General features: G+C 31.1%; 1 protein-coding gene across 1 annotated transcript; it reads right to left on the reverse strand.

Moving 5' to 3' along the window:
* Positions 1–1,710: 1,710 nt before the first annotated feature.
* On the reverse strand, positions 1,711–11,784 carry emei (transmembrane protein 161-like emei). The gene is made up of 9 exons (XM_088271955.1): positions 11,621–11,784; positions 11,118–11,486; positions 10,214–10,293; positions 8,689–8,904; positions 6,689–6,805; positions 6,386–6,526; positions 5,237–5,411; positions 4,637–4,894; positions 1,711–3,660 (listed from the first exon to the last, which is right to left on the reverse strand). Exons 1-9 carry the CDS (start codon positions 11,621–11,623, stop codon positions 3,541–3,543), a joined length of 1,479 nt encoding a protein of 492 aa, XP_088128081.1. The 5' UTR covers positions 11,624–11,784; the 3' UTR covers positions 1,711–3,540.
* Between the last annotated feature and the right edge of the window lie 1,536 nt (positions 11,785–13,320).

Raw genomic sequence — 13,320 nt, forward strand, 5'->3', positions numbered from 1 at the left:
GAACAATGATACTGATAATATACATATAGTAATGCCCCTATAATGTTGACATAGGTACCCCTTTATCTTAGGGAAATTTACAAGGCCTTGATGATTTATATCGTATTTTTATATTTTGACTAGCGAATAGTCATTGAAAATTTAATTATAATTAAAAAAAAACTTCCGTACAACGTCCCGTCCAATAACAAGGTACCTATCTCAGCGTTATAGGGTGGTTTAGTGTATTTACTATTCATCCAAAACCTGTAAATGCAAATATTATTTTTACAAGTCATAATTTTTCATACTGAGACCATAGTTAAATTACTATAATGTTTTTATAGAAAACATTAATTTTAAATAAATAATACAAACAAGTACAACAGTTGTCGGTTTGTAAAAATAAGGAATATATATATATATATATATATATATATATATATATATATATATATATATATATATATATATATATATATATATATATATATATATTTAATATCTAACCTTAACCTCATTGGACATAATATTACTAGTATGCTTACATTTTTGCTAAAGAAATATTTTTTAAATAATTAGTACAAATATAACACATTATATAGTCTTCAAATTAACATACATTTTAATTTAAAAAATGACTTAATCCTGGATTCATAACCTTTTATTCTTTGGACCAGACATATCAAACTCGGCCGCATGCGACCCGCGAGTATTTTTTTGCGTCCCGCGGATACCCGCGGTTATATTAATTTATTTTAATTCTTCCTTGAAATATTTTTTTTTATATGGGAACATATGATATTCTTTTAAAAAATCATTAAGTTAGATCTACTGTACCTCGTGTGACTATCTTTGATACTAAATTATTTACTGAAAGTTACAAAAATTTAAATGAGATTTTTGAGTTTTTTTATGTGGCCTGCTGGCATACCCAAAATACCTTATGCAGCACTTGGCGCCTTTTGAGTTTGACACCTCTGCTTTATTAGACCATGCATTATGCTTGCGCATGTCTAGTATGGGTCCTTGTTTTCAATAACATAAAAAGCAGGTATGCTGAATGAATATTTATAATCATGTATTTAAATTAGTTTAACATGTTTGAATGTGGAATTGTATTTTGATCCATTTTTGTTGATTTAAATTGACGATTGGTTTTGGTTACAAATGAAAATTGGTTACGAAACTGGAGTTAATTTTTAGATAAATCCAAAATACAAAATAAATAAAATTGCATTAATTATTTGGGGTTTTTATGCTGTCAATAAAGAATGCAAAACCCAAATACAGTCTTACAATGTTCAATTACAAATAAATAATGATAAAAAAAACAATTATGTTATCTTAAAGATAACATAAAATACATAGAAATATATATGTATATACATATATATAAATATATATATATATATATATATATATATATATATATATATATATATATATATATATATATATATATATATATATATATATATATATATATATATATATATATATATATATATATATATATATATATATATATATATATATATATATAAATATATTTATATATAAATATATTTATATATAAATATATATATATATATATATATATATATATATATATATATATATATATATATATATATATATATAATATATATATTTATATATATATATAAAATACATTTTTTGTCTTTTATCAAGCTTCATGAAAATTGAAATGGAAAGATTATTTTTCCATTTTTTGTTTTTTTTTTTTTAATTATTTACATTACTTTGTTTATACAGCTTATAATAAATATATGTTTATTATTCAACACATAAAGTAAGACATTCGAAAGCTTCACAACCTAAATATAACACATTAGCATATATACAGCAGAAGAAAATGTTAAGAACCATTCCAACGTAGCCCTCGATTTTTGCACTTAATTATTTTTCTAATGAGAGCTCTATAATATGCCGTGTCCCTTTTGATTACACTCAACATGACAACCAAAAAAATATCAAGATGCACATAGACATTTTTATTGTCAACTTCTTGACGATTTATGCCTCTTTTTCGCTTTATTATTACTCGGCAAAGGCTTTAAATGAGATTAGATCAATTCATCAACACCTTGGTTGTTGACATTTATGTTCAGTTCACCCTCCATCGAAACTTCAGGATTTAGATGATCACAGATATTTTTTTCCAAGAAACATTTGGGAGGTTAGGAGCATTATGTAAGGTATACAATGCTTTAAATCAGGATCTTTTTTATACTAAAACAAGCTGTCTTGTCAACATTAAATATTAGCAAGGGGAAAAATCTTCATTTCCACTAATTTTGAAAAAGAAATAAATTTGCAACATCATTATCTGTTTCTCCAGTGAATTACATATTATATAAGGAATACTGCATTTTAAATTTGTTGAACCAGCCCTTGCTTTCTAAAAACTCCAAATTAGAATCTTCTTAGTTGTTCCTTCCGTCTTCATATAAATCAAGAAATAACATTACTGTGGAAAAATGGCCATCGAAAGTCGAAAATAAAGGGGCACCTGTAGTTTATAGATATTTCATTTACTGAAAATTCTTTACTTATCGCTCACTCCTTTCAAGAACGTCATAAATCAAAAATCATCAATTTTCAGTTATGCATGTTTTCAGAATGCCTAGAAAATGTACTATATCCTAGAAAAAGAGGCATATTTTTAACTTAATATTTACCCGCTTCAGGGCAGAAAAGGTTGTTTTTGCATTCTGGAGAAAAGGTAGCGTTTAATTATTTTTTTAAATATACTAATTATTTTTTAAATGGAGAAAAAACCTTCAGGTTTTATCTAAAAAAATCTGTTGCACAGTAAAAAGTTCAATACGTGGCTTGATATTTATTTTTAATACATTGTGTAATAATACATTTAATACATTTTTAAACTTTAAAAACGTTCTCCTGAAAAATCAAGTTTTTTGATTTATGACGTTCTTGAAAGGAGTGAGCGTTATGATAGATGTATTTTTGAAATTATAGTGTAGTTATCAAAAAACATTTTTTTTTTAAATACATAGAATATTAGATTATTGTGAGTTTATGGTAAAAAAAAAATTGAATGTATAAAATTTTTTGTTGCAATGTCTTGAAAACTTATAAAGAAGTAATATTACCAAAACAAAGAAGCAAAAAAAATACATATGTAAATATGTATGTACATTTAAGCATTTTACACAAAGTTGATAACTAAATTATGTATGTACATATGTAGTATATGAGTAGTCAAATCATAAAAATAGACATGATATAATTTTTTTTAATATATGTGTACTTAATTAATGATAAAAAAAACAATGACTTGCACAGGATTTTTTTATAAATATGTAAATGTATTAAATTCTTTATCAATTAGAACCTTAACATTCTAAATGAGTGTTTTTTTTTAATACACAATAGAACCACATATGTATACCTACAAGTTTACAGCAATAAAGTGAAGTGGTCGAGTATGACATAAAACTACATATGTATAAATGTATTTACATTATTACTAATGAAAAATGGTAAGTCTTTTTATACAAGTGATATCATCTTTTAAGTTTTATTAAAATATGATTGGTAAACCATTCCGAGAGATGTTGCAGAAAACCAAGCAAAGCAGATCCACCAAGTAGCGAATCCCAACACACCTCTGAACACATCCGTCGTGAAGACCTGTAAATAAAAAGTAATTATTAAAAATTTAACTATACATACAACACAGGTCAAAATGACTAATATATGAAAGTATAAAGGTGGGGACTGACTGGAGCATTTGGTCGTAACGCAACGTCTTAACGTCGCTCGTGGCGAGTGCTCCGACTATGGATGGAGCGCTCGGCTCGCTGTACTGACTATACGAATGCTCTCATCGTAACGTGTTACGTTACAACGAAATGGCTCCGGTCAGACCCCAACATAATGCGCGTAAGGTTGCTAAAAATCATTTTGTTTAACCTTTCTTATACTGATCATCCAAAAAGTACACGGGATCCGAAGCGGGGTACCAAAGGACCCTAGTTCATATTTGTATAGAATTCATGTAATAATAATAATAATAAATTTGGATAACTTATATAGCGCCATTTTTGTAAAATACTACCTCAAGGGCGCTTCACTGTGAATTATACTTCATATATCGTAGTTCGTAATTCGCAGCCATGCGAGTCATAGATACCACGTCCTACCCAGCGCAGTATCACACGGCTGGTGGGGGCCATCCGATAAGGCCAGAAATCGGATCAAACAAAAGTGGAGTAATCTAATTGTCTCGCTCTTTCCTTGTGGTAATACCAAAATTATTAGAGTGAAAGAAATAACAAGTCGATTGCAGACAAAAAATTAAAGCCTTATATATACAAGTATGTAGAACTTGCGATACTGACTGATTGTGTTTTTTTATCAAAAACAATATTTTGAAACACTTAGCGATTTGAAATTATAAAAATAAAAAAGGAAATTTTTTTTTCAATATTATTTTTAACATTAAAAAAAATATGGAGTAAGTAGCTTTTAGAATACCAAAGTTATCGAATTCAAATTCAAATTTGGGGGATTTCAATCCCCCAGTTCGAGCCGGCTAAGTTAACAAAGACTAGGAGATTTATTGAATACAGGCAATCAAATTTGCTTGTTAAACAGAAAAACTTACCGATTTTATATTATCCATAGCCATGTGGAAGTTCTCCGCTGACTGTCCAATGGTGGGGTCATCGTTTTCAGGAACCGGCGGACCCGGAGGTATCGGGGGCGGCTCCAGCCCGCACTCCTCGGGAGCGCTGGCGGAGAGCAAGTCTACCCAGGAGTACCCTCCCAGGGTCTTGTACATCAGCGTGAAGTACAGACAGAGTATCAGCGGCGCCACATACTGCAGGCTCACCACGCACAGGTAGTAGAATACCACACCAATCTGAAATAGATCATCAGTCGGTTAGTCATCCCCATGTTTGCATAGTTTGTGTGATCACAGATGTTCCCCAGCCCGGGCTGTTTAAATATATTTCTCTCTTATTCGTGTGTTGTTTTACGTCTCCCCAACGTTGGGAATCACTGTGGCAAAGGCTTTGCGGTCCTGCGCCATCCAGAACAACTCTTCCACTCCTCTCATCCCAGTCTAGTCCCGAATGTTGCAAAGCCACGATATTCGTTTTCTGCCAGGTCCTCGGCATCCTTCTATTTTCCCCATCATTTTAATTTTCAGAAAGTAAATATATTTAAATTAATAATTTAAATATATATTAAACAAACTAACCTTATGTTTTACAGCTAAATTGGTAATTCGGCCGGCTTCCCTCTTTTGTTCCTCTAAGCGAATGTACGCCATATTCAAATAAGCCTGAAGATTAAACGGCATCAGCAAAAAACGTAGTAGCACAGCAAACACCACAACCAGGATGCGAAGGGTGTCAAACCCGTGGTCTGACAATCTACAAATTGATCAAATAACTTAAAAATACAATAACATGCCTTCACCACAAAATGTTAGTGAATAACATAATATTTAATTTATTATTAGATTAAAACCAATATTTTTAGCTTTTCCACTTTTTTATTTGACCAGCGACCGGGTTTCGTCTTTACCGACATCATCAGACTGGTGGTCGGTAACGATGAAACCCGGTCGCTGGTCAAATAAAAAAGTGGAAAAGCTAAAAATATTGGTTTTAATCTAATAATAAATTAAAAATGCAATTCCATCACGAAGTGTCAGTGGATAATATAAATCTATTAACATAATATTATTCATATATTGGAACATCCATACTTGAAAAATTCAATATTTACATATTTGGTATATTTTTCAGTAAAACAAATGCTTTAATATTCAACATGAAAAATCCTGCGCCGTATAAACTCAAAATATCAACCACTTCGTGGCAGAAAATCGCAAGAGACGATTTAGTCAACGAAAAATTAATACAATAAAACAAAACAATTGCTTTTGGCAAAATATACATATGCACCACAATTTAAAATTATTTCTCCTTTTTCAAAACAAAATTTTTGCCATGTGCAATTTTTGCCATGTGCAAATTTTTGCCATGACATTCTTTTGGAGGCAAGGGATCGATATAAATTGATTAAAAAATATTATGATCATGCACAGATAAGAATTATAGCTGATGATGAGAAAAAAAATGAAAATTTACATAATATATATGTAGTTGAATTTAAAATATACAATATGCGTATAAAAACATGTGTTATGGTGGAGACTGACCGGAGCCATTTCGTCTTAACGTAACACGTTACGATGCGAGCATCAGCACAGCGAGCCGAGCGCTTCATCCATAGTTTCGGATGCTCACTGATGCCCGCCGCGATCGATGTTACGACATTACGTTACAACGAAATGCTCCGGTCAATCTCCACCTTTAGGATCTTGACGGTGAATACTTACAGTGGTGCTTGCATTCCTGAGAAAACTCTCGTAGTCAAATAATCTCTTGTAATAGGTTTGATCCACATAATAACCATTATAAATGGCAAAGCAAAGCTGATATTCATTAGTAATTGAAGAACTTTATTGTTTTTATAACACCTAGAAAAGTATTTTAAATATTTAGTAATAATATATCATATGAGCGTTTGTTATTCGATAAACCATTTAAAAATTAAAAATTACTATTTTTTTTTTAGTATTTGAATTATTAACTTATAATATTAAATGTTAAAATATTTAAAGTATTTTTAGTCAATTTACTTCAAAGAATCCCAATGCATCCTTGCTATTCTAAGTCCAGGGAATGTGAACAGACAGCCAATAAACGCACACCACACAGCCAGACTAAGTTTTAGTATAAGTTTGGACGCTGGACCCCTGTAATAAAAAAGACAATTATTATACATCCTCTTGCCCAAAATGAAATCTCAGCACGAACCATATTCAAGTGTTTTTTTGTCAACTTTCAAAAGATGGATATGTAACGTTTAAAAATCAAATCGAGTCAAATTTCCATATACAGTTGAACTTGGTTATTACGAGCACGGATATAGCAAGATCTCGGATATATCGAGGAAACATTTGTTGATATTTTGGTTTATGCTTTTTTCCATACATTTATTCACTGTTATAACGAGGAACTTCTAGGCTATAGCGAGCAAAAAGAGATTGTCTTTTTTTTTAATGTTGTAAATATTTTAATGTTTTAAAACATTTTCGTCGTTATGCAATAAAATCCGAACGGGCAATTAGACCGATGTCGCCGGGATCGGATTAAGCTTATGACATGATGTTGTTAAAATGGTGTTGCCACCGTCAATTTAAAAAAAAAGGTTCAACGCAATTGCATGTTGCAAATTGCAAGCTTTGTCATGTCTGAAGGGACCTACTTTATTACAATAAACAACTTTTTTTATAGTTTATGAATGTCATACTTGTTTCGGGGATTTTTACGATAGTTTCAACATTTTATACGTTTTATACGAGTACTTACTCTGGGCAATGATAATAAAGATTATGAGATGTGGAAAAACATCACGGAAAAAAAAAATAGGAACAAAATGTCTGTACAAATGTTGATGAAACTTTGTAACAATGGTTTTGTACCCAAAGAAGCGCAGGATTTTAAAAATTTTATATAAAAAGTTGATTGACAGAAAAATGTGACATACGAGTAATAGGTTTATTGTGTATTTTGTTTGTATCGCGACTTTTCTGATTCCAGATACTTCCATGTCTTCATGTGATAGGTATGTTTTTTTAATAAAATACCTATACTCGGATACAACCAGGAACGGTTATAACGAGCAAATTCAGTCGGTCCCGTCATTCCCTTTATAATCGAGTTCGACTGTAATTAATACTTTTACACAACCGAGAAGACTAATTTTTTTTTCTAAGGTTCTTCTTGCCTAATACTGATTTAGGATTTCATCTAATAGCATACATTCAAATATTTAGTGTCTATTTGAGAGCAATCCTAACAGCACTTTTTACGCCAGAACTTTGCAAGCGCTGTACAATATTATTTTTAAAAATCCTAAATTCTAGATGGTTCCTTTCGCACATATTTTGACTGTCAGTTACTCCAAGAAAAGAAGAAAATAAAACAGATTATACAAAAATAATGTCGCCTCCCTGTCCGCCTGCGTAGTGTAATGGTCAGCACGCTCGGCTACCGTTCTGGAGGTCCCGGGTTCGATTCCCAAGGGGGGTAAAATAAATATAAGTGATTTTTTCACTGTAATATTTATTCAATATTACCATGGACTGGTACCTGAAGCGGAGGGCTGATCACCCTTCCTTCATGTGTAAACGATCAAGATAACACTGCGTTTATATGACACAGTGCCCTATGCACCATTGGGGTGCGGATAAGGGTTTTGTTGTTATACAAAAATAAAGTACAAAACATAGTGCAAAACAGATTTTTCCTACTAAGGCGATTTTACTTCATTTGCCCACCAATTAATTGAGACAACCTCTCGTTTGGGTTAAATCTTTCCGAAAGAAGATGATTCCAGTGATCAACCAAGAGGATTAAAAAAAAATTATATTTTTATTTCCTTATCATTTTATTGCAATTTACATTTCCACCTAGGAATTTCATAAAATACATATATTTGAAGAAATTTGTTTAATGTTAGGAACACATTGGTTAATTGGGGCAGATACTTTATTAAACTAATTTTCTAATTATGTGTTTATGTGTTTATGTGTGTGTGTGTGTGTGTGGAAGTGTATCAAAAATGTATACTTACGAGGAATTCAATCCTTGATTGTTTAGAAAAACTGCAGCACTTTCATTGAAGCTGGTGTAGGCTTTTTCCAAGCCAACTTCTAAAGTCCTCTCATCAACGATAAGTACCATCATAGCTATAAGGAGATACACACATCCGGTCACGATACAAGTTGAGCGTTCTCCGATCGATACCTCTTCTTTAAAATACTGAAGAGTCAGATTACACAATATTTTTCTGATAAAAAATATGTAAGGAAAAATACTTTATGAAATGTACTGGTATTCTTTTGTTTAAAGGTTTTAAAAAAATAATATTTACTAATTGCCTTAGAAAAGGATTTATAGCATATTTAGTTTGTGTATAGTCAATATATTTAAAAAGTTGATCCCTAAAAACAATACAATAGATACAATATAATAGACACAATGGATTCAATATCTCAAATCAATTAAGATGTGTCACATAGTTTATATATTTCTCTTATTCGTCTTGTCATATTTTCTAAATAAGACACCACTAAATCTGATAGATCTTTATGTTCTATTGCCTCATCAACTTCCAACTGCATACCTTCTTTCTCACATTCTGTTTAAGTATTTTTCACTAAACCTTAAACAAAACTGATTTCATTGTCTGTTCCTAACCTCTCAACTAATTCTGACATTCAAAACAAATAAGCAATTTTAATTTTATGTCTGTCGATTAGGAATTGAAACACATATCGCTCACTCCTTTCAAGAACGTCATAAATAAAAAAACTTGATTTTTCAGGAGAACGTTTTTAAACTTTAAAAATATAACACAATGTATTAAAAATAAATATCAAGTCACTTCTTGAAGTTTTTACTGTGCAATAGATCTTTTTAGGTAAAACCTAAAGGTTTTTTCTCCATTTGAAAAATAATTAGTTTATTTCAAAAAATAATTAAACAATATGTTTTCTTCAAAATGCAAAAACAACACTTTCTACCCTGTAGCGGGTAAATATTAAGTTAAAAATATGCCGCTTTTTATGGGATATAGTACATTTTCTGGACATTTCGAAAACATGCACAACTCAAAATTGACAATTTTTGATTTTTGACGTTCTTGAAAGGAGTGAGCAATATGTATTTTCATACATTGGAGCACAACAATAAACGGACGGCATTTTTACTACTGCAACATATATATGGGGAATATAAACAGTCAATAAAACAGTTAACACAATTCAGACGGGTAGTTTTTACCGAAAACCGCTGGCAATGGGATTTGATAATTATGTACATTTGCTCACCATTCGACTTTTCAACATATATTTTCCGCAATTGAAAATGCCAACTTGGTTAAAACATGAGTTGTACTCACTAGCCATAGGTGAACTCCGCGCATAATTAGTTTGAAGGACTGGTACTCTGAATAAAGATTGTGACATGTGACGGGTACGGTAGCCAGGTACATTATGTTATTTCGGAAGACAAAACCGTAAACAAAGTCATCAAAACAGATGTAAACAATGCCAGATAGAATTTTAAATAATAATAATCATGATTGAAAAGGATACAGGGAGAATCCGAGCACTAAACCACACCACATCATACTCAAATTGATTTCTTCTTTAAGTGGGTAATAAGTAGAATATATCTAAAAAGAAAACAATGTAATAACAATATAATATCAATAAATGAAAACTCATATAGTTACATATTGAGTTGCCAAATTAAAAATGAGAAATGTTACATCTTTTTCTACAAATTTTATAGGAGGCAATGAAATATATATTTTTCCATTTTGACATCTCAATATAGATGAAGAAGAATATGGAAGTCTGGGTATTTACAAGACTTACGACCGTCATAGGCTGGTTTAAGTAATTACTTTGTACATGTGTAACATTCGCCATTTTACTCATTCTACCAAGGATTTGTACAGACCCAAAATATTGTGAATAAAATGACAAATTATCAAATAAATGGTCAAATTATAAGCTTCATAAATTTTTAAAATCATATTCCCAGTACTAATGTTTAAAGGCAACTAGCCGTAACTCAAGTTGCGGCTGTTTAGCGTAACACGGCTCAAAGCATTCTTATAACTGGCCTCTATCATATACGATCACAGATTTTCCTCTACCTCTTTTCTTTACCGCGATACTCATCCAAATAGCCGCAAAATTGTATTAATTTGATACATGTGTTGGCAAAAACCATCATATTTAACTATAAACTCATTTATCTCAAAATTACTGTTTTTAACTTGCGGCTATTTGCCTTTGCACATTAGAGCATGTGAAATAATTCAGGAAGGGTCTTGCATATATTTTTAAAAAAAGGTAGAATGGGTAGAATGGTGAATGTTACAAGTCTATAAATTACTTAAAAATTACCATTATTTTGTTGTTATTGTTTTTTTTGGTATATACAGACACAGGTGGAATGTAATTAAAAAATTGCAAACATTCTACTTACTTCCGTCAATGTGTAGACAATTGCAGAATAAATGGAGAAATCAACAAGCCATTGATACTCTGCATAGTACCGCAATTGCATTACGTCAAGTGAAGATACTTTTGCTGTCTCCAGCTGTAGGTCCAAGTTACAGGGTACATGAAAAATGTCTAATTTACCATTTTGTTCATAATCTTTATGATTTTTCTTTGATTGCTTCTTGTCTTTAGGAACTCCCGCGAGACTTTTTAATTCATCGTCTGTAGGACATAAAAATCTGAAGAGACCGGTAGAACATAACAACCATCTTGCAAATGAATAATGCGAGCCAATTTTTTGAATAACAGATACCATAACAAGTGTTATAACGAGTTGAGCTCCTAAAAGGGCCTGCGAAAAATCAAGGAATTAATTTAATTGCATACATATATCCAGATATCAAGACAGCTATAAATAGGCACTTAACCTAAATAAATTAAGTGAAGGATAAAATATGAACAATTGACAATAAAAAAAGAACTTACCATATTTATATATGATTTCGAATTGTTTGATAACTTTTATTTAGGCATACCGCTTACTATATTGTATGCTTTTCAATCAAATTCACGGCCTACTAATCATCAAATTCAGAAGTCGAATTTTTTCGAAAACCAAGAATAAATAGACATTTGGGCCTGGGGTGAACAGACTAAAAAAAGAATAAGCTTATTTATGCTTAAAGTAGTAAGGTAACTAACAAATGTTCATTTTCACTAACGTTTTTCCTCTTTCGGAATTCGAAAAAGCATTTTATACAAAAATTATTTCCGCTCAAAAAATAATACTATACTTAATAGTTACTTTTTGTTTAGGATTTACGCATTCGGAATTCCAAAAGAAAAAAAAAACGACAAAACAAAAACAAAGAGAAAACTTGCATGTGCGCGTTATTTTATACTAAGCTCTCTTTTAAAACAAAGTTTTAAATATAATCAAAGAGCGTGACGATAAAAATTATGGTTTGTATTTTTGAAAAAAAAAAAGATTTTTTATTTAAATTAAATATAACGTCGCAATAACCCCCCGTACTCAAAATGATGAGTAATAACTTAGAGAATATGTGGCGTCCCGTGCAATTGCAACTTCTCCAACGGATACATAACATGTATCCGTATAAATATACATACATTTTTTATAATTCTATTAGCAACGACAACCTGTAATAGCCTTAAAGGTACTATGCTTTATTATGTGTTCCCCATCCGTTAATTTTTGTAGCAGATCGACGTTTTCGACGGAATCGGCCCTTGCATCCTTAAAGGATGTGATTGTCGCATACAAATCGCTTGTAAAAAATATTTATATAAGAGCGACTTATAATGTCATATTCGGGGTTTGTATATTATCATGCTATCACAAAATATCATATATTATAAGTCAGTCTCGAAGATATCACATTCTGTGTAATATTGGTAAATAATTTCTGATACTAGATTATCGCAACGCCCAAATGAAACTGATTTGACTTTATGACTCACTGTTTCCGCGCCTGAGACCTATAAACCGCTGGCACCATCGGCAATGCGTCCGATTCATAAAGATTCACCAAGATCCGTTTACTATCCTTTAAACTCGGCCTGAGATTATTGTATTATATTTAATTACTGAAAGATTTAAATGATGTAGCTAGAATGAATAATTCTTGTCGATAGTAGAGAACACTTGCAGGCGTTGGTGACAAAGGTCTACGAGTGTATGATGTGTGCAAGGAAAGTAATTTGCTTATGAATGTAGACAAATCCAAAATTATGGCTTATGAAAGAGATTTATGTAAATCTGGTTGTGAAATATTGGTAAATGGAGAAATTATGGAACAGTTAGATGATTCGTGTACTTGGGAAATATGTTTTATAGGGATGGAAAGATTGATAAAGACAAAGAAAGGATAATGAATGCTGGGAACATAAGAATGGGAATGCTGAGTGAATGATGCCCTAAAATCAGTCAAAGCAAATAAAAACCTATCCCTGAAAGCTAAACTGGTAGTACAAAACGGAGTCCTGGTTAAACCCTAATGTATGGAAGTGAAGCATGGAGTAATATAAAAATGGACCGAATGCAGTCGAAATGTGATCTCTCAGATGAATGTGTGGCAAAACTATGTACAATAGATTTTCGAATAGTGAAATAAGGAAGGAATGCAAAGCTGATATAAGCATTATCGATAAAATTCGTTCAATTT

Source organism: Brachycentrus maculatus, unplaced genomic scaffold (genome assembly GCF_059751285.1).
Source record: "Brachycentrus maculatus isolate JH-2025_06_01 unplaced genomic scaffold, ASM5975128v1 h1tg000472l, whole genome shotgun sequence".
Taxonomy (NCBI): Eukaryota; Metazoa; Arthropoda; class Insecta; order Trichoptera; family Brachycentridae; genus Brachycentrus; species Brachycentrus maculatus.

What these genes read in the sequence shown, in the direction of transcription:
- emei (XM_088271955.1), bottom strand. An exon ending in TTAGTGCTCGGATTCTCCCT is followed by an intron (nt 8,905 to 10,213) that starts GTATCCTTTTCA and finishes ATTTTTTATCAG; the next exon opens with AAAAATATTGTGTAATCTGA. An exon ending in AATCAAGGATTGAATTCCTC is followed by an intron (nt 6,806 to 8,688) that starts GTAAGTATACAT and finishes TTTTTATTACAG; the next exon opens with GGGTCCAGCGTCCAAACTTA.